A 20,756-nucleotide genomic window follows, 5' to 3' on the forward strand; every position below is an offset into this window, starting at 1 on the left:
GAGACCATATAAATTGACGCATCTTTGTACTGAGTCAACCGCAGTATCTATAGTAACCTAAAGGCTTAGTAAGCTACAATAAATTGTATTTTCATTATTAAACCTACTATCTGTTGTCTTATAAGATACGTTTATGCTTTCGTGCATCCCTAAGGAATGCCGGACCTGGTCAGTAGACTGTGATGGGACACCGCATGGGAATATACCTGTTTCTGTGAGCTTTATCTTCTCATCTTTTATCAGCAGGGGGCAGTATTCATTCTTTAGTGGTGATAGGACTTAGTCTTAGAGGATAAGCTCCCAAGTTTTCAAGTATATAGGCCTGGTCTTTGAAAGGGCCCCTCCTAATGCCCTTTCAAACGGAAGTGATGGAGGAAAAATCCACATTCCTTAGGGGAAAATTATGTTTGTAAATAAGGCATTTTCTGGGAGCAAATTAAATAAATGAAATGGGAATTTCAATCACAATCGCATTCGTGCTTCCTCCTACCGGCCACCGTAATGAGGGCACCAAACCCACGTGGTTAATCAAAACATCATGGCGGCTGGTTTCAAGTAAGTTTGAACAGACTGTAGCTATTACACTGAAAATATTACGTTTTAAGTGTTTTAATCTCAGCCGCGAAGCTAATTCATCAGCAGCGATGGATCAGAAGTGACCGTTGACAGAAAAATAAAAGAATCGGCATGTTAAAGAGCCTGGTCCTGTTCTGCTGATCCGTGCTGTAGTTAATATATTTATAATTATAAATGATTTCTGAATAGTTAGTAAATACATGGCAAAAACAATAACTAGCCAGTCCTGTTGTTATTGATCTGATCACAGGAGTTTGTAATTGCGGGCCGTCACATAACCGGAATCTGAATTACAAGCGAATACACAATTCTGTCACTACTGAGAAATGTATTTAAGATGGTTTCAGCCAATAAACTCTTTGTCCCTCCTTCCTTATACTCTGCAGGACTGCTGAGCCCCTGGAGTACCACAGGAGCTTTCTGGTCAGTGATAAAAACACGTACAGCAGACGGTTGTACGCTTGTTCTTTAAGTGGATGATTACACATTTCTGGTTATTACTAATGTCACTGTCAGCAGCCGTGTAACGTTCAAATGTCCGCTTTTCAGAAAGAAAACTGCCGACCTGATGGACGGGAGTTGTCAGATTTCAGAACTACAACGCTAAACATAGGTGAGACACAGCGCTGTGGTCCTTGTCCACAGTAGAAATGATGTGTTACTGTGTGTGTGTGTGTTCCTGCTTTCATGGGATCATTGTGTTTCTGTTCAGGGTCCATATCCACGGCAGACGGCTCAGCCCTGGTGAAGATCGGAAACACCACCGTCATCTGTGGGATCAAGGCGGTAAGTGGCCACGAACACAGCACTTAAAAAACTTATTTCAATGATTTTGGACCAGATAAAAAAGACGTTTAGTCATTTCTTGCGTTTCTTCATGTGCAGGAGTTGGCAAACCCTACAGTAGAAGCACCTGGTAAAGGTTATATTGGTAAGTACAGTATGCAAATAGGGACCGGAATAAGAACAGCAGTTGATAGAGCAGCTGCAGAAAAAAAACAAAACAAAACAAACAAACAAAAAAATTACCAGTGACTGCAGTTTTCTCTTCAATCTTGTTAGTGCCCAATGTGGACCTGCCGCCTCTGTGCTCCTCTCGGTTCCGACCAGGCCCTCCCGGAGAACAGGCCCAGGCTTCCAGCCAGTTCGTCGCTGATGTAATAGAGAGGTGAAACTGATTTTAATACACATTTCTTAGCTTTCATTAGTTGTGTGTTTGCTCTCATAATGCCTGCCATTGCTTTTTCTAAGTAGTTTTTTTTACACACGGCAGCTCTGAATTGATACAAACAGAGGACTTGTGCATCGAAAGAGGAAAGGTAAACCCAGAACCGTGCACATACACCAGTGCTGTTAAACTGCAGTAACTGTTGGAATCACTGGTCCCGATTCTGGTTGCAGCTCTGCTGGGTGCTCTACTGCGACATGATGTGTCTGGACTACGATGGGAACCTGCTGGATGCATGTATTGTTGCCCTCCTTGCTGCTCTGAAGAACAGTATGTGATGTAAAAAAAAAAAAAGTTCAGTTACTGAAATGAAAAAAACAAAAACCACACAGTAATTTAAGTGTTTAGCTGTGTTTTCAGTAATTCTTCTGTACCTGTCATAAAGTGGTGCAGTATTTTTCTAGCACATACTCATTCCACACTTACCCTGCTTACCACTGTTTTGTAAGCTGATTTTCACCACTATATTAACTTCAAGTCTTCCCTGTTCTCCACAGCACAACTCCCAGAGGTCACTATCAACGCAGAGACTTGTACACCAGCGGTGAATTCAGAGAAGAGACACGGGCTGCACATTCACAAACATCCAGTCGCTACCTCTTTTTGTATCTTCGATAAGTGAGTGGATGATTTTCAGTTTGTCTATTCATGATAAAGACTGCATTCAGTGTTTGTAAGTGTGACCCTTACCTGCTCTCTGTGCAGCTCCATACTGATTGTAGACCCCACAGCTGAGGAGGAGAGTCTGGTGACTGCTCAGCTCACCGTGGTGACAGACGAGGAAGATCGACTCTGCTCTGTGCACAAACCAGGTCAGAACACACAGTCTGTAATGACTGACCTCTCCCTGTGTAGCTCATCCAAACTCTTACTGACTGATTGAAAACTCAACAGTTTGTTTTGTTTAAGAATACAAAGGTTACACTATAAAATTAGTCCAGTTTGTCGTGGGGTATATTATGCAGGTCAGTATCATTTTTTGTCAAACAATATAAATAAAAGACCAAATCAGAGTTTAAACTGCAGTATAAATTCTAAAGTAGTAAATGTATTGATATCCTTTATAGATTAGATTCCCACTACAATGAAGTCCTCTCACTAGAAAACTGAATCCAAGTTACAGCTGTAAACCTGATAGTGTATAAATGGAGCTCCTGCACTCTGTGGGCATTAAAACAAGTCATATTGACTGTTCTATGAAGTTAAAAAACAAACATCGCCGCTGACAGTCTTTGCCTCTGGCTCAGGTGGGACATCACTGTCGGGAGAGAAGCTGCAGGAGTGTATCAGCCGGGCAACAACACGACAGAGAGAGATCCAGAAACTCATTGATAAAGTCATACACAGTGTGAAGACGGCACAATAAAGGGCCTCAGACAATGCTTTTTATCTAAAAGCTGTATTTTCCACTGTCAATATATATTCTTTTTTTTTTTAATAACAATAAAACTGCTGACAAAGACTGCTTAAAAAATTATTTCTCAGTGTCCAGAAATGTCTCACGCACACACTCGGTTGATGTCTTGTAAGAATACGCTCATGGCTCCTGAACTAATTAAAAGGAAATGCCATTTCAAAATGTGCTGTACAAAAGCAGGTACACCATCTTGCATGTTGATCTTGAGTCCTCGGTTGAGCCCTGTGCCGGGATTGCTAACAGAAGAAAGACTTCCAACAGACTGAGAGGTAGAGAGCTGCCCCCAGGCACTACTCCAAGATCGGATTTGCATTTTCACATGTAATGGTTATATGGAGGATTTGGTGTCAATAAGCTCAGCTGGGATCCGTGCTTAAAGGGCAGTTTCTACCGGGGTCAACCAAGCAGAGGAGGGAGGATCAGGAAGGCTCATGAGGAATCCTCTGAAAATGTGCATTCATGATCCTCTCAGTCCACGGGGCCTCCATAGAAAAAAAAAAAAAGCTTCCTGAAGGGGCAATGTGTAATTGTGGAAGCCCGCTACCTACGAGAACCATCTTTTTCTGTTTCATCTCAAAAATATCACTAAGGTTCTTTAAGCGTAGGGCTCCCTGGTCTAAAAACCCCACCTTCTATGGTGGACACAGTTTTGGTTTTCCAAAACCTCTGACAACCATTACATACAAATTCGTCAGCTAGAAAAAAGACAAACAAACAGCAAAAAAAGTCTTTTTTTTTTGTCTGCAGTCTCCACAGTGAGGCAGACAAAGAGCACAGTATGGATCATTCACGTCCTTGTGTAGCTGGGGGAAGGGTTTTTAGTGTGATTTTAGTCTGTCATGACTTAGGGAGGGGCTGTGGCGTGCTCCTCTTCCTCTTACTTCTTGGTTGGTTGGCGGTATGTTGCCGTGGCGCTCCCCCCTGAGGAGCTGCTGCTCCCATAGCCATTTGCTGCTGCTGCATTTGGTGCTGCAAGAATTGCAACTGTCCAGTGCAGAAAGAAAAATGAAAAACAAAAAAAAAAACATCAGAGGCGATGCCAGTATGTTACTACAGGCAACATAATTCACGTTATCGTCAGTGGGTTTAAGGTATGTGTAAGCATCTGCAGCATGGTTAAAAGAAACATTCACTGGCAGCAGTGTTGAGCAGACCCCCTCACTGAACCTGGAATCAAAGTTCCCTGTGTCATAGACATCTCTGTTGTTAAGTGGCATGGGTTAGTGAAGCTGAACTGAAGCCTGGTATGACATACAAGAGGAGTGTGCAGAGAAACACAGAAGAGTGGTTAATGGGTTGCAGAGGGGAGGGAGGAGAAGGAGGAGATACAGATTTGGGGCGGGGTGTGTTGGGGAGTGAGGCAGGATACAGTCAAGCAGCACCAGTGGCGTCCTGGAGACACAAAGTATTGGCTGTGATCCTGGCAACGACAGACATGCAGCTTAGCAACCGTGCTTTCTGCTCAGAGTAAGTCAGCAACTTCAACTGGGCAATTTTTTTTTAACACCTTACGCTTCATGCTTACAGTGTAACAGGCTCTCAGCTCTGTCATGATGCAGTCAGCAGCATTTCAACAGTATCTACCCAGTAACAATATTTCAGGTCCTGGTGCTAAGTGCTTTGTAAGAACATGCCTCCCACTTCGACACGCTGTTAGTTGCTGCCATCAGAAGTGCCACAAGCTCTGGTGTGTGGGTTGCTGGAAGTACTGGGACTGCTGTGATCTTTCGTCAAACAACATATTAACCAAACATACAACACAAGATGGAGTGAATGATGTGGATCTACAACAAAGAAAAAAATAATTCCACAAGGCAAGTGGTGAAGAAGGATTTTGATGAAAATCAGACCTGGGGTGATACGGTTTTAAATACAACTACTCATTAGAAGTAAATAAAAAAAATAATTGAGAATATATTAGGAGTTGTTAGTTACATTTTTTACTGTGTATAAAAGGCACATTTAAGAAAAATAAAGATAGTAAAGATTGACTAAAATATATTTTTATCAGACTTACATCGTTGGTTTTACCACGTTTTCAAATGTTCAAAGTCCTTAAAACTCAGCTATTTTGGGGCCTTAAATGTATTTTTATTTTGTGACATGCAGAACACAAATGTTTGTAAAGCGTTTTCTACCCAGGTCTGATGAAAATATTAAACTCATGTGTAAAGAAAGATTAAAAAATCCTTGTCTTTTTTAGACTTTAACACACAGCATTAAGTTAATTTAGATAATGCCTGCTAAATGAAGGCATGGACAGTTGGCTGATGAATCTAGACTCAGTGTTTGGCTCCTACAAAAATCTATATGTGTACACAGATGTTAAAGTTGCTGTATTACTTGGATCTGTGGCTGGTGCTGCTGCTGAAGCCTTGGAGAAGGCAGCGGGGGCCCAGACCCGTCCAGCCCACAGCCCAACTGGGACAGCACTAAGGGGGGAGGAGGGAGAGAGGGAGCCCCAGAGGGAAGGATGTGACGGCAAGAGGGAGAGAAGCAAAGGAATGGAGTAAAGTATGAAGAGAGAAAATACACAAGGCAAGGGAGGGTGGGAGGGTGATGAGGATGAGGTGAGGGATGGGCAGGGGGTGAGGGCGTGGTTTCAGTGATGTGTAACCACACACAAGGAAAGAGGTGAAATGGAAGAAAAAAAAGACAAAGAGAGGGAACGTCGCAGGGAAGCCAACAGCACAGGTAAATGACCATGTGCATGGAGAATTTTAAGTGGATTATGGGCAAATAGCATGAATGGGGTGAGCGGGAAAAGAGCAAGTGAGTAGGGCAGGTTGAGAAGGAGGACGGAAAGACAGTGCAAGAGGGAAAGACATAAGGGTGGGGGCAAAAAACAACAGAGAAAAAAGAAGAAAAAAAAAAGAAAATGTAGCAGAGAAGAAGGGGAAGTTGAGTCTCTCCTGTCAGACGTTACATGCTCCACTGAGAGGAACAATGGCTAACTTCAGTAAAATGATCGTGTTTAGTTACAGACTATGAGTCCTAATGTACAGTAATTACAATAATGAATACATTAGTAAATCTTCTCTTATTAGTACTAGTTAGTGGCATGGTGTGAATTTGTTTTGAAACAGGTTAAGGGACTGAATGAAGAGAAATGTTTTAGAGAGATTTGTGTAGGTTTAGTGTGTATTTACGTGTGTGTGTGTGACTGGGGGATGGTTGTTCATACCTGCTGCCTGTGGAGACATGAAGCCTCCGACACCCAGGTTGATGACCGCTGTTTGCTGGTTTCCTAAACTCTGATCTGACCCCTGGTCACCCTGTAAAGAAAGTCAAAGGTAGAGCAAGACAGTGAGGTCATGACCCACACATCTGTCACCCACACCTGTTCACTGCCACCACAAAATCCTTTGACTACAAACATGTGAGTAATGTGAACAGTGCGTCGCCAAAATACTCAACACTTGCATTAAACTGTATTTTCTGTAACACTTCTAAAAAGAAAGTTACCAGTTCTACAAATGAATTCTACTTTCCTCTTGCTCCTATATGGAAAAGCACAATATGTTTTTTCTTTGTTTGAAACTTTAAACCCTTCTTCACTTGAGAGCCACAAGCATTGGTTTACCTACCCTTTGAGCACTCTTAAGTTTTAAAAAGTGGTTTTAAAATATGATGCTGATTTTACTAGTTCTCATCTGCACGCTCAGAACAATGAGGGTCCAGCCATTAGTTGGTTATGAGGTGTTTTGGCAGTTGTTACAGCTTCTCCTACAGTGCCTGCTGGAATATGTTAGCATCAGCTTGGCACTGTTGGATTCTGGGCTTTTCTCCCATTATTCCTTGCAGATTTGTTCAAACTTGCTCTTGCATGACTAAGAGATTCGTGACAGCTACCATGAAGTCATTCAATAGATTTTCCATTGTGACTCAGGACTGGGCTTTAGCTGGGTCACCAAAGCACTTTCTTTCAAATTTCTGAGTTCTGGCTTCCTTCTGGCCCATATAGCCTGGGGTGGTCCTTGGCTCATTTATCACTTCCCTAATATTGACTGTATGTGCTTGCATGTGTTTTCATGCAAATGTGACTGCGTGTCTCACCGTCTCGCCCTGCTGTTGAGGACTGGAGGTGGCTGACTGACTCTGCTGTGGGGAAAACTGAGACAGCTGCTGCTGCTGCAGAGAGTTAAAGATGAGAGGACCAGTGGGGATCTGGGAATGTAAAACACAAACAAACAAACACGCACACACACCACACCAACAAACAAAAAGTAGGGGAGTGACAGACAAGGAGGTGAGGATAAAGGAAGGGTTGGAGATGGAGGGAGGAGAGGCAGAGGGAAAGGAATGATGCACATGTAAGCAACAGTGGACAAGAGCAGGGAAAAATGGGAGAATTAACAAAGAAGTCAAACAACACAGGGTAACTAGACCATCACAGCTATCACAATTTCAAAACTAGAAAGGATTATAAAGGGGATATCACAAGCAATGATCTTGAAGTGATATGTGCCCATGTTCAGATTATCCTTCTTCTGCACTTGACCTTCCCCCAGCAAAGGCTTTGCATCTCAATAAGTAAAGGGTGGCACCAATGCTGTCGGGGTGAGTGGGTCATTGTCATTCAGGGCACCACATACAAAAGACACATGCCCCGGGGCACTGGAACAACTTGATAAAAGGTGTTCACTACATGGCATATGCAGTGAGCTGCAGGAAAAGGACATCTGAGGAAACTAAGCCATGTAGTTGACTGACACACAGCTTATTACTATTCCAGGTGCCAAACAAACACCCAGTGCATGCAACTAACAGTGTTACAGACTAACTGGTAAAGTCATACCTGCAGAAGGTTCAGTGGTCTCAACCCAGCACTGCTATTCAGGCCAAAATGACTCCCTGCAACACAAATCAGAGTAAAATTCCCCCTGTGAAGACCCGTAAGACCATGGGACGTTCATTTTAAGGGAACTCCCCACGGTAACACACCACCCTACTACCCTGTGGCATTGTCTGTTGTTTGTCTGCATGTCATATGGAGACTGACGGCTCATAAATGATGTTGGTAACTTATAAGGGGACGTGCCATTGAAATCTCTTACCAGTCTGTGCTGCGGACTGCATCAGCCCTCCAGGTGGCAGGATTCCACTCAGGTTAAGGCCTGGGCCCAACATGGGGTTGGAGCCACTCATCAAGGTTTGAGGACTGCTACACAAACAGTACAGCACCGTCATAAAAAGTGACAGTGGCTAGCAAGTAAACAGTATGACTTCAGGGACTATTTATATTCTTACCAGACGGAGCTGACCACATTGATGAAATTGAGCCCTGCAGGGTTGGCCATGACCTGCGATGAGGTGGTTCCTGTGGTGATGGACGTACCCATGGTGGGCAGGGGAATGGTCATGACAGGCAGGGGCTGGCTTAGAGCCAGCTGCTGCTGGGGGAAAGGCGTGAGGAGGGCTGGCTGCGACTGGCTCTGAACCATGGGAGGGTCTGAAGGGGTAGGGGTCACCGAAAGAGGAGCAGTGAGGGAGTCGGTGGGGTGCGGGGTGGAGCATGGCGTGTTGGTGGGTGTGGGGGTGGATGGCTTGGGGGTTCCCGATCCTGAAGGAGGAGAAAGCGGGTTAAAATACCTATAGAGTTTTGTAAGCAAGAGCTTAGCATGACAAAATGATATACTCATTCTGTTAGTTCAGTGCTTGATTCGTTTTTTTTTGGGGCGCTGAGCACTTATGACAATGACCACTTTGCTAAATGGAAGATAATCTTCCTAAATAACAGCTGATTTCAGTTTAAATTATGAGGCTCATGACAAAACTTCATCCATTTTTCTGACAACCTGCATGCCAGCTGGCTTTAGGTAACACTAAAGGGAAAAGTGCTTGCAGTGATGCAATTTTCTGTGTGCTTGTCAAGTTCCAGATATGTCCCTGTAGTTTCATGCCTCCATGTTTCTTAAGACCTGGACCCTTGTCAAGGACACTTCTCATCATTTCAGCAAAACAAATTTCCAGATCTGGAAAATGTAGGAGCTGTTGTAAGATATTCCAAGACAACTAAATGTCACAGCTGTAGCTCTGCCTGATAAAAGCAAGAAGCTCAATGATTAGTCAAACTTGGTTGTACTCACTCTGTGTGGAGCCCATAGGGGAGAGGGAGGCAGGTGACAGCAGGCCCACCTGGCCCAGCTCCATGGAGTGCTTCCTGTTCAGAGACTGGCTTTTGGCAGGAGGGGGCGTAGGACACTTGAGTAGACCACTGGTGGTTTGTGAACTATATGGATTACCTGATTAAAAAAGAAAAATTGATGTATTTACTGCACCATTTACTGCACTGAGCCTGATCTGTAAAACACCTCTTTCTAACCTTAAAACTTCACATTTAAGAACTTTATAGTTCTGTGTAGGTTTCCTTTTGTGCTCCACAGTATACAGTTTGCCAATAATCATAACCCTTACCCTGTAACAGCTGAGCTCAGTGTCACTCAGCAGTTTTAATGCTGGCCATGAAAGAAAAAAAATCCACCTCTTTACACTTCTGTGATGCTAAAGTTAATGAAACTATGATGTCTGATGGATTCCAGATGTTTTTTGTTGCCATTTAAGATTTGATTACGAGTCTTTTCCAACAACCTTCCTTGTCTACTTTGGTTTACAATTTTCTACAGTTTCCAGAATCCTTTCAGCTAACACCAAGACAAAGAGTGTGATTTCTTTTTTCCAACTTCAAATTATTTGTTGCAGTAAAAAGAGTGCCACAAATGGCAACAGGGGGAGATTTTATTTTCACAAACAAGGCTATTTATCCCTTCTTCCCTACCGCCTGCATCTGTTTTCTAACACACTGTACTCAGGAATCATGTAGGGCCACAACATGTTTGCACTTCCTCTTAGCAGTAGTAATGTACCTGAGGAGCTGCTGCCTGATCCTGAAGGCAGTTTGATGGGAGGGGGTCTGTGCTTCACCCCTTTTCCCAAAACAGACGTCTGGACCAGTGGAGAAATACCATCACCCTGCAGTACATCACAAACAGTAACACAGAAGTAATTTTCACACAGTGCCGATTCCAGCATAGTCAATCCTCGACTACATCCAAGCAAGGAGGTACTTACCTCATCTTTGCTGGGGGAGGGAGGCCCCTGTCCCACGCTGCCTGAGTTATGGGACATCTTGACCTGACACTTGACGTCTCTTTCATACACTTCTTTGTACTGAGTAAGAAACCTATGAAAAAGACATAGCACAAAATCTAAATTTATACCATGTCTCCAAATGCATATCCCTGAAAACTGCATAACTGACAGGGTTAGCTTCTCAACAAAAGAAAACATGGTGACTCACCGGTCTGCATCAATCTTGGACCCTATGAGGAAGCTGTGAATGAGACAAAAGAGGTGAAGTTGAGTGAGCATTCCAAATTCAGTCATGTATACTGAATCTGTCTCACAGACTGTCCTTACGGGGGATGTATGAGCTTTAGGTCCGGGCTGTCCTCCTCTGCTTTTGGTTCTTTAGCACAGTAGATCTTCCCATAGACCAGTGGATCTCCCATCGACTGGAAGATAGACACCTTGGTCCTCTGTGCTTGCCCCCCGACATCACACTCAAAAGTGTAGTCATCTATAACTTCCTGTGTAAACAAAGTGGACAAAAACAACTGAATGAAAGAGGTTTGTAAAACAGGGTGAATAAAAGCAGAGGCAGAAGAAAAAAATAGAAGTAACGGTAAATTATACACAGCATAGATAAAGGTGGACTATTGTTTAATGTAGGGTCACAAGCATTAATGTTCACTTTAGAAATCAGCCTTGCCTCATGACTGTGACTAACAGCACCTGTTTCAGGGCCCTGCACCCAGACTATATTACCCTTCACCTCACTGACTATCATATGGGATGAGGTATTTTGGAAATATGTGAAAAAGAGTCCAGCTCCATTTATGGACAGAAGCAATGTCCCTGACATGGTCATGCTCTGCAGTCCACTGAGGTCTTTTTTTCCAGAATAGAAGAAGCATGTGTGAAAGCATATGTTCCACATTTATTGCACTTTTGTGGTTAAGCACAACAGTGTTCATGGCAAGTCATCAAAAAAGAAATCTGTTTAAGATAGTTCAGCCTTCTAGAAGATATCTCTTCTATGTTCGCGGGAGTCAATTCTTCTTTGTTTCCTATGGAACATTACAGGTTACACACAAAAGCTCCCAGCGTATTCCTGACAGCAAGCAGCTCTCACTGATTTGTACCCTAAGAGAATGTTAATGCTGCTGCCACACTTACCTCAGCAGGCCAGATAACAGTGGTCTGAGATTCCTCCAACTGCAGGGATTTCTCAACCACAGCATACTTTTCCACCTAGAAAAACACACAAACAAATCCATCTGGTTTGGTATAACTGTCAGGCTATGAGTTGAGTAGGTTTTAAGTAGTGTGGGTTCAAATGTTTAAGTGACAATGTTATGGAGGAACACTGAGCTACTTACATCAATTTCCTTCGGTACAGTTAGTTGGCAGTTGCTCTGTTTCCACATGTCAACGCACTGCAAGTGATGATAGTCAAGAAGCCAAGACGACAGCAACAGAGAAAAAAAAAGGCATGAGCAAAAACAAGTGAGAGAGCACTATGACAACATGCATCGACCTATTCTACCGCAGGCTAAGAGATTTTCCTCTACAGTGCGAAACTGTAAACAGAAGTTTTAAGTGTTGAAACATCAACTTGTTTTCACCTGCTGTTTTAGAGACACCCTTAGGGAAATTAAAATACATTTTAGCATGGCTGAACACAATCCTGGGAAGACACATTTCCTCAAGTTTCATTTAAATATATAAGTGTCCTGACAGACAAACAGGTGGGTGGACAATATTTGTCGTGTGGGAAGAAAAGGTCTACCACATGGTAAAAAAGCCTTAGTCAATTTTATTATATCTCAGTATGTACACAGCTTAAATATGCTTGTTCTGTTACAGGTAGTTTGACTACTTACGTTTCCGATCTTTGAGATCTTCAGGTCTATGACAGGAGCGGGTTTCCTCTCTTTCCTCCTCTGTAGGTAGTCGTAGAGTCGTAGCTGAGGTGGCATGGGCAGATGGGACAGCTCCTGCTGCCTGTTCAGAGCAGCTCGAGAGTGCCTCTTGAAACACCTACAGTGCAAACAAACAAGACGTACGTGTCTTCAAATGGCTTTTGCTTCATTCATTGACTTTATCTTTTCACAATAACAGAACTTTCATCTTTCATGTCCTCCATTTCAAAAAGAAAAATCAATCCTGGTGTGATCATATTCAAAAGGAGCTGACTCCACTGCTGGTGAGTGTATTCTGTACCGTTTCATGGAGCGAGTGTTCATTTTCTGTTTGTTGTAGAGCAGGCGGTTGGCTGTGCAGGTGACAGAAATGGAGGGGTCCAGACACAGAGGTTCAGCTGTCGCCAAAATCAATTGACTCTCCAGCTGTAATTTGTCATCCTAAAACAAAGAAAAACAGACGCTACAGAAAACACCTGCACAATGAGCTGATGCTAAAAGGACTCAAGATACACAAGAAAGGACTGCGTACGGTAATGATCAAGCAAATTTTTATTAGCTAAGGCACTGCAGACGCATTTCACCAAAAATTTCTAATAAAAACACTGAACATAATTTGAATTTGCTGTAAAGAAAAATACATTATCTAAGTATAATGTATATGTAAAGAACAAAACACAGCCAACACACAGCCCAAAACAAAATGCTTTCATAGGTCAGAAAAAAGAGGAACTCAAGATAGTGAAGTTTCAACTGAAGGGGGATTTAATCTCTTCTGTCTCACTGAAATAGTAAACACGATGCTTTACCTGTGTCCACTTGTGGTGGTCACTGGTCATGGCATGGACATCACAGATCAGAGTCTGAAGGGCAAAAAGACAGATGTAAACAAGCCAGCTTGTTAAAGGTCATCTGTAATACTCATTCAAGGCCAAAATCTTTTGCTGGCTCAAACAGTACTTTAGTTTATCAGTTTTAAGGTTTGCTTTGGTCTACATGAAAGAGGTTCTCCACATATTCTACTGGTTTACCTGCATGGTTGGCCGCAACAGGATGTGTCTGCTCTGATAGGTGGGCATCTTGGTATTTCCAGACTGTCTGTAATCTCTCACCTCTACTATTACACAGCCACAGTGGAAGATGTTCACCTGAGACACAATGCATGTAGTGGATGTCAAACAGATGGATACAAAACAGGAGCTTATTAAGCAATAACCAATATGGACCTACTCCTAAGATATCAAGGCCTGACAGACATAGCCCCTTGATGCCTTTAGCACTATATACTATACTAATAGTATATACTTTGAATATGATTCGTGATATTTACATTACTGTAACCTCACGTTAAAAGAATTAAATATACAGTCCATGCACTTTAAAATCTGCCACATTATTTATATATATTAACATTTCTATTTATGCACAAACACATACAAACCTGTGATTTCTCCAAAAGATCCACAAGAATAGGAGGCAACTCCTCCGCATCTAGGTACTCCAGCAGTTCTCCCTCTTCATATGGCAGACGGATTGTTTCTGAATCTAGAAAGGAACACAAATATGAATATTCCAGATGAGACAATTGAGTAAAAACAAATCTGGAAAAAAAAACTAAAAAAAAAAAAACATCTGGCTGGACCTGAGTAATAGCTTATAACTGGCTTCTCTTACCAGATCCATTTTTGCCCCTGAGCATTAAAGAATAGCCTTCATTCCCAGGGTACAGGTTGACCACCAGACATGATACAGACTCCTGAGACACCAGCTTCTCCAGTAGATTCACATTTCTCCTCAAATTCTTTGGAAAGACAACAAACAAAAAATGCACATAACAGACAAATCTTTCATATCAGCAACAAAAATCTCTTGTATTTTCATGCTGACTCACTGTGAGAAAAATGTTATGGCTTTCCACCCGCATCTACTTTGAGCTAAAGCTCTTAAATAGTAGTTTAATATGCACACACAGGTAACCTGTGCATGCACGCTTAGAAAACACTATCATCACAGTTTAATGTCCCAAAAATCACATTTTCCACTCATCCCCCTCAGATTGGAACAAACTAGGTTTTAAAGCATGTCCATAATAACCTAGTCATAACTGAGATTCAAGTTGTATAATACAAACCTTTAACTCTGGCTCTTTCTCACATTCCTCTATGTACAGCTCATAAAGCTTCTGATATAAACTCTTCCTCCCGCCAGATGAAATTCTTCTTTTGGCTGGTCGTTGTCGAGCACTTTCCACAATGTACTGAACAACAGATAACAGACTGTGTTAATGAATGCTGGGATAGGATAGTGTATGCCTAACATGGTCTGCCTTCAGATGGTGCACAGAGTTACATAGGAGAACATGCTGCTGGTTTCTCCTTCAACAAACAACCACAAAGACCTGGCTTTTACCTCGGCTCGATCCAATGCATATTCCAAAACTTGTTGCTAAGAGAAATAAGAGAAAAGAAACGGCTCAGTCACAAAGGGAATTGCCAAATATGTAGAGACAAACTGTGCCAGTCTTGGTGAAGAGTTGTAGTCGGATATTTTATTGAGAATAAAACATATGTGGATATCCAGTGGACAGATAGAGATAGATGACCTGAAAGAGATGGAACTTACCATTGTGGTCCACCGCCAGCTGCAAGGCGAGTGACGGTAGACGATGCTGTCCTTTCTGCCCCACACTGTCACCTTCCTATAGTGACCATTCACACCCTGCACAGTAACACAGCAGATGTATTTCACGAAGCACGGCCAAACAAACGCTGATGACAGATAAATCAACACGGATACAGACACTCGACGTGGCTGGCAGGTTGTTAAGTCAGTACTGATGCCAAATAGCTTGGCTGGCACTCAATCAGATGCCACACACAAACAGCTATGAGGACTAACGAGCGAAGCTCTTTCATCCGTTGCTTTTGTTTTAAACACTCCGGCAAAGTAGATACACGGTGTGGCTCAGAGTCGACAGAACTGGGTAGCTAGGGTTAATGAACTCAGATGGCTGGGAGCGCAGTCAAGAGAGTGCCTGAATAGCAACAAGCTCGTTGATGCCCGACCGTTGAGGCTAGCATGGTTAACGTTAGCATGCTAGCCCGTTCCTAGTGGGCAAGCTGCGAGTTACCCGCTACGCTAACGATGTTACTCCGCTTGAGGCGCAAACCAGTAAAGCGACGTCAACCTCAACGAACAGGATGGACTTGCCTTCTAGATTGCATAGCGGTCGACTGTAGCTCCGATGCCAGAAAAGGAAATGAAATTGAAATATCAGTGTCTTCATTGAAAAAAAGTCAGAGCGGCAGCCATTTTCTTCCAGTGTGACAACAACAGCTAAACTTCCGGTTTGAGCAGCGATGGGCGGAGCCACGGAAAGCGCCTACTTTCCGGCGGATACCTGATCTATACCTGGTACATAGAGACAACTTTCCTTAAACTATCATTAAGACATACAGTTGTATGCAAAAGTTTGGACACCCCAGATCATTGAGGCACAGGCAGAGGGAGGGATGGATTCCACCAAATATCGGAAATTTCTGGATCCAGATGTCATGCATTCAGTCAAGAAAGTGAAAAAGCACAGTGGTTTCTACAGCAGGGCAATGATCAAAAGTACTGATTAAATCTTCTCAGGTGTCAAGGTTGGGCACAGTTAAAAAGATGAACATCAAAGTGGTTGTATCAAAACATAAAAAAAAAAAAAAAAAAATTTAAATACAGTCACATAGGTATTCATGTACATCTCTTCCTCATGCTCCCGGATTTTCAATTCAATTCAATTCAGTTTTATTTATATAGCGCCTTCCGCAATCAAAACTTTCTCAAAGCGCTTTACAGAGACCCAGAGCCTGACCCCAAATGAACTTTTTTTTTTTTTGAGATGTCAAAAACTGGGAAATGTTCATACTTCTGGGTGAGCTGGCATGGTGTGACCCTTTTAGAAAGCAGACTGTCCAGTGTCTTTATGTTGTTTCTCCTTGAGTTTGTTTGGAAGCTCTCATACCACTCGAATTCACTGAAAACCATAAACAGACTGCCAAATGTAATTAAATGAGCCTGGCTATAGGAGTGTGAATAATCATCAGTGTACAAATAATTAGAGTCTAATCGGACTGCTGACCCTGAATCAAAGTAGCCAAGTCAGCAGTATGGATATTTTAGCCTACTAAAAATGCAAGACTAACCAGCTTGATTGTAACTGCTGCTTAAACGTTTTAGATATTACACTTTAGCAACAATGACAGGACAAATGCTCATATTCTGCAACTTAATTAGACCTGATATGTGAAAATAAAAACACTAACCATTGCAAGTTTTTTTGACAAATCCTTGCTGTCGGTAATAGCAGGATCCTATGCCTCACATTGTTACAGTAATTCTGTATTTAAAGTTAACTATCCGGAGGAGGGCAGTGAACAAAATAAAATGACATATGAATAAAAAGGGGCCAGTGTGTCCATTTGAGTTTATTATACAAGAGCAAAAGAAAATTTTTCTCCTAAATTGTGAAGGATGTCTTAAGTTTTGGGACATTTGGATACAGATGAAAACAGACTATTGAATATATAATGTGCATGTAATGGTAGACTGAAATCCCATAAATGCACAGTAGGGGGAAGAGCAGGATAGCAGATTCATTAGGCTGAATGCCACAGCTGAGTAGTCCAACAGCAGCAACATAAAGGAAAATTGGATTCATTTGTAAAAATTTAACATTTCCACTCACAAATATAGAGGTGAGAACAGTTTGGGTCTGTAATCTATACAACAGACATTTACAGCAGTTTTTGAAGACATATAATCTAAATGTTTCCATAAAGTGGTGTAGTTAATGTACAGAGAGCAGAGAATGAACCAGCTTTCCAGCTTTTAGAAACTTGCCAAGGAAAACGTTTACAACTCTGTTTGAGCACATGAATTTCACTTAAAAATTTCATAAATGCATTGTAACAATTATTGATTTAAGCATAAGTGAGCAGTTATGTTTTTTCTTCTGGCTGGTGTTGAAAAGTGTTCTTTCAACAGCAACATCTCCACAGTATGAGTAGTTTCTTTATGAGCACAAAAAAGTTCTGGGTGGGGCTCAGTTAGGATCAGTCCTCACCTGCAACACACACACACACACACACACACACACACACACACACACACACACACACACACACACACACACACACACACACACACACACACACACACACACTCTCTCTCTCTCTCTCTCTCTCTCTCTCTCTCTCTCTCTCTCTCTCTCTACATGACAGGGCTTGCTTGGGGTCAGTCACATTTCAGAATGTAAGCTTGTTCTTTAAAGCCTTTCTTCTGTATACAAAGGACAGGATTTCATATGGTTAAAGTTAGTTTGAATCCACATGTGTTGCTGATACTGCCAGCATGCTGTTTCTGGTGTATTGATCAAATTAAAATGGTTTCAACTGCCTCAGCAATGAATGCTTCTCCACTGATTCAAATCCCAGAGCAAGCTTTATGAAGTGACTAATTGACCAGAAATGATCTATCACTGGTTTTAATCAGTGTTGATCACAGCAACACTGCATGTTGGACCATGATTTAAAAAAAAACAAAAAAACCCCAAAACAAAACATTGTCAAACTGATGGGTGACTGACTGATTTATGTTTATAAATGAAGCAATAAAGAAAAGGAGTCAAGAAAATGTTAGTTTCACACTGGCAGCACCATCTATGCAGCTTTTCCTCTGACTGGTTTCCATCCAGGACATTACCAAAGGCTCAGGCTGTGGTGCTGAATTAACATACATCCTCACAATAATTCATTTTTTACAGTATGTCCTCTCAAAGGAAGACTGTGCTTGGTTGGAACTTGGAATGAATAAGCATATAATACTGAACAGCTGGACACTGTGTTAAAGGGAAACATAATGGAAAAAAGACATGAAAGTGTAAAATGAAATGCGTGGCGGTATTCCTGAGAAGTATGGTGTCTGCATTCAGTGATGTCGATAAGTCTTCCATTTTGGATTTGGACCATGTCATATATGTTTTATACCATGTTTAGCTTCATGGTTTGTACAATAAGCTGAGTCAAATGAATCTGCCAAAGCTACAGAGAGTATGAGTTATTATGAACGCAATATTAGAAGGGAGGGAGGGTTCAATTCGATAATGATGATGACAGGTACTCTGTGAAACCCTATCTCCAGTGAGGGGAAACATTTGGCAGGCTGTCAGGTGTGCAACAAGCTCGTGCAATGCCTCTTACTTAATTTCTTTTCTTTTTAAAGGTCACTTAATGTCATTCTTTAACTGCAATTTGCATCCTCATCAACAGCAGAGAAAGAAGTTATTTGAGACTTGAAAACCTGTGTGATATACATTTTGAGTTCTTTTTCTTATTGTTAGCATGCTGATGAAAGCATCAGAGGTGCTCTCAGATCAGGTTAATGTGTTGGAACCATTTTCGTACCAATGTTCCTCTCCTGACAAATCAAAAATGACAGCTGCATAGTTACAAACCCTTAACTTAATCCCTGCATTGCAGCCATGTGGAGAGAGTGCAGGGTTTGAGGATTTTGAGTAATCTTGCCTCCAAATTAGGACCTGAATTCAATTATTCAGCTCATCCACAGTGCGTTCTGGCAAAGTAGAGTTGGCAAGTAGCCAGAACCAATGACTTACTGTCTGGCGCATCTATGTAAACAGCCTTTTGACTTCAATCTAAACAGCGTTTGGTTTTCATAGTGCATCCAGAGCCAAAGCCTCAGGGGAACAGGAAATGTCCATTTTGTTTTGTATGGGAATGTGTAGATAGAGCGTACATGTTTGTGCAGTGCTCATTCAACCAAGTTTTCCACGTTTTTTGTAAGGTCTACCAATTACTGTCTTTGTCCATAATTTCAAACAATTTCTCTTCTATTTTCAACATTTTGAAATTGCCTTGTTTGTAAGTCTCCTCTCTGATCTGCTGTGGATGCTGCAACTCGGCTTGACAGTAAGGACCGCAAAACTGAACATTGTAAAGGTCACATAAAGGCCATTTACTGTTCTCTTGTCTTGAAATCATCATTCTTACCTTTTCATGAACAACTAAAAGTGACAGTGTTGGCTGGCTTTCATCCACTTTTATTTTCTTCTTCCTCTAATGTACTATTCCAATATTCATATGGGAATCTACTTTCATCATTTATCCATTTAATAGCTGCTCTTACAGTCATTTTATTGGACCGGTAAGTAGAGAGGTTCTGAAATGGTCCTTCTCTACTCGCCAACATTTACTTCTGATGAGTCATAACACCTGTGAATAAAAACTTTATACAGGAAAAAATACCCAAACTGTTAATAATATCATTGATTAGTAATAAAAGGCAAAGATGCAGTGAAAAAAATCACATGACTTTCCAAAGTCCTGACATGTGGCAGGCTTTTTTGCAGCTGCTGGAAGCTTTCAAATCCAAAAAGTGTTGAGGTGTGATAGATCACTGACCATAAAAAAAGCCTTTTATAACAAGAATCATGTTGTTTTGTTTATGAGGTGAGCAGGGACATTATCAGATATAGTTTTTAATTTATGTTATGTTGCTGTGCCATGAGCTCTGGTCATGTTTTTTCCAGTTTAGGATGAGCTATGAGGCACTGTGGATCATGAAATGTGTCTAGGGTATGTGTCTGTGTGGTACTGATAAACATGAATGTCCAGTGGGAATGGGAGAAATAAATTCTTTTCAATGTTGACAAGCAGTTGGCATAATCCTAAATATACAGCACCTACATCTACTCTCACTCTCCCTCCCTCCACTCTTTGGTCTGTCTCTTCTCCTCTCTCACCTTGATAGACGTGGGACCTGGAAACTGTGGGAGAGAAGACTTTTCCATCTCAGTCTGTTTATTCTCTTATGCGAAGAAATGAAGACTGCAGCTGTGTGGGAGTTTACAACATCAACCTCGGCCCAAGTGAAAGGATGCCATGATTTTCCAAATCCAAAACTTTCAAAAGCAGACTGTCAGATGACATAATGCTCTGAGGGATGACATATTTCAAACTATATGGTGCAAAAGCATAGGCACTAAAAAGCTATGATGTGTTACACTCATGCTTCCATTTTGTATTTATCGTTTCATATATTTGCACTTATCATAAATAAATTATTTAAGTTTAGGAGATAAAAAAGTAGAAATGAAACATAAACAATTTAAATATAAAATGTAGATAAACTTATAGCTAATTTCTATTTTCTTTTTAATTCAACACATAACATCACACCTTATGAACACATGGGACTCAAATACTGATTGTAAAACAAAAGAGTAAGCCTTGAAGATAATCCACACAGTTGAATAACACCCTAACATGCCCCCACTAAATTTCTTATTTCATATTATTGAGTGGGATAAAATATTATTCACAGGTTAGAAATCCCCTCTCACTCTCATCTGTGAAGCTTTCATGCGCTACCTCTCAACTGTCAAATCCACTTATCATCATCTCGCATCCTGATGAAGACTTCTTCAAAACTGCAGACCTATGTAGAAAAAGCATGAGATGTATATAGTTACTTTATGAATGTGGGAAAT

The 20,756-nt window shown here is 41.5% G+C and overlaps 2 protein-coding genes across 4 annotated transcripts; one reads left to right on the top strand and one right to left on the bottom strand.

Moving 5' to 3' along the window:
- Positions 1–512: 512 nt before the first annotated feature.
- exosc8 (exosome component 8) lies at positions 513–3,185 on the top strand. Its single transcript, XM_041051781.1, has 11 exons — positions 513–555; positions 963–999; positions 1,126–1,189; positions 1,289–1,362; positions 1,462–1,507; positions 1,639–1,744; positions 1,850–1,895; positions 1,978–2,074; positions 2,302–2,422; positions 2,510–2,616; positions 3,052–3,185. The coding sequence occupies exons 1-11, from the start codon at positions 539–541 to the stop codon at positions 3,168–3,170; spliced, it is 834 nt and encodes a 277-aa protein (XP_040907715.1). The 5' UTR covers positions 513–538; the 3' UTR covers positions 3,171–3,185.
- Positions 3,186–3,708: 523 nt separating this feature from the next.
- On the bottom strand, positions 3,709–15,514 carry supt20 (SPT20 homolog, SAGA complex component). 3 transcript variants are annotated; one of them, XM_041051778.1, is made up of 24 exons: positions 15,416–15,514; positions 14,828–14,923; positions 14,615–14,650; positions 14,337–14,462; positions 13,880–14,006; positions 13,647–13,750; positions 13,237–13,353; positions 13,015–13,068; positions 12,507–12,646; positions 12,167–12,323; positions 11,663–11,719; positions 11,460–11,534; positions 10,641–10,810; positions 10,522–10,554; positions 10,293–10,404; positions 10,088–10,193; positions 9,311–9,466; positions 8,472–8,784; positions 8,279–8,382; positions 8,020–8,075; positions 7,278–7,388; positions 6,406–6,496; positions 5,565–5,653; positions 3,709–4,205 (listed from the first exon to the last, which is right to left on the bottom strand). In XM_041051778.1, the coding sequence occupies exons 2-24, from the start codon at positions 14,828–14,830 to the stop codon at positions 4,059–4,061; spliced, it is 2,484 nt and encodes an 827-aa protein (XP_040907712.1). In that variant the 5' UTR covers positions 14,831–14,923; positions 15,416–15,514; the 3' UTR covers positions 3,709–4,058. The 3 variants fall into 3 exon arrangements, with proteins under 3 accessions (XP_040907712.1, XP_040907711.1, XP_040907713.1); XM_041051777.1 differs by having other exon boundaries at positions 8,279–8,385; XM_041051779.1 differs by lacking the exon at positions 5,565–5,653 and having other exon boundaries at positions 8,279–8,385.
- Between the last annotated feature and the right edge of the window lie 5,242 nt (positions 15,515–20,756).

The sequence above is a fragment of the Toxotes jaculatrix genome, chromosome 12 (assembly GCF_017976425.1).
Source record: "Toxotes jaculatrix isolate fToxJac2 chromosome 12, fToxJac2.pri, whole genome shotgun sequence".
Classification (NCBI taxonomy): domain Eukaryota; kingdom Metazoa; phylum Chordata; class Actinopteri; family Toxotidae; genus Toxotes; species Toxotes jaculatrix.

What these genes read in the sequence shown, in the direction of transcription:
- exosc8 (XM_041051781.1), top strand. An exon ending in AACTACAACGCTAAACATAG is followed by an intron (nt 1,190 to 1,288) that starts GTGAGACACAGC and finishes GTTTCTGTTCAG; the next exon opens with GGTCCATATCCACGGCAGAC. An exon ending in GTCGCTGATGTAATAGAGAG is followed by an intron (nt 1,745 to 1,849) that starts GTGAAACTGATT and finishes TACACACGGCAG; the next exon opens with CTCTGAATTGATACAAACAG.
- supt20 (XM_041051777.1), bottom strand. An exon ending in GACCACTGAACCTTCTGCAG is followed by an intron (nt 7,389 to 8,019) that starts GTATGACTTTAC and finishes TTACATTCCCAG; the next exon opens with ATCCCCACTGGTCCTCTCAT. An exon ending in CTCAACAGCAGGGCGAGACG is followed by an intron (nt 6,497 to 7,277) that starts GTGAGACACGCA and finishes CTTTCTTTACAG; the next exon opens with GGTGACCAGGGGTCAGATCA.